The sequence below is a fragment of the Cystoisospora suis genome, assembly GCF_002600585.1.
Source record: "Cystoisospora suis strain Wien I chromosome Unknown contig_12153, whole genome shotgun sequence".
NCBI lineage: Eukaryota > Apicomplexa > Conoidasida > Eucoccidiorida > Sarcocystidae > Cystoisospora > Cystoisospora suis.
Genome location: NW_027164916.1, coordinates 1,560 through 2,111, shown reverse-complemented (window position 1 = coordinate 2,111; position 552 = coordinate 1,560). Strand labels below are relative to the sequence as shown.

General features: G+C 39.5%; 1 protein-coding gene across 1 annotated transcript in view; it reads right to left on the bottom strand.

The window, feature by feature from the left end:
- The window catches only part of CSUI_011476 (uncharacterized protein), a gene marked incomplete at both ends in the record, with an annotated part of 2,054 nt that overhangs the window by 776 nt on the left and 726 nt on the right, over positions 1-552 (bottom strand). Inside the window, one exon of the mRNA XM_068071574.1 lies at positions 392-411. Within this exon, the coding sequence (XP_067916450.1) occupies positions 392-411 (20 nt within the window). The remainder of the gene's footprint in view (positions 1-391; positions 412-552) is intronic.

The window sequence follows — 552 nt, the reverse complement described above, 5'->3', positions numbered from 1 at the left end:
TCTATCTATCTATATATATAGATGCATATGCTATCTAGCTACACACATACCTACATACTTATGCTAACTATACATATATGGATAGGATGTATATGCATATAAGTAAGAATGGAGAGACGAAGGGACAAAGCTATCCACACAAACAATGCTCTCCCAGTTGATNNCTGGGAGAATGGAAAGAAAGAAGAACCGGAAGTTCATACGAGTGAGGAAGATAAAAATGAAGAAGACCAAAGAGAGAGATAGACACATAGACTGATCAATTCGGATGACTTCACTCATATGGCTACGACTACTGCTACCACTACTATTACTGCTTCTTCTTCTTCTTCTAGTAGAGAGATATCAATACGTATCTATATCTACGGTGTAGGTAGAAGAAACTCTTCACTTCTCTCCTCTTAACTAGCCCTGGAAAACGAGGAATGAGAAAGAGTCGAAAAGCTTTTCAAAGAGTGAGAGAGGCCGATCATACCCACACGAGACCAACACGTCAAGCCACACCTTGGGCAATCGATCAGAAGCGAACATACATCTATATCTATCTATCTA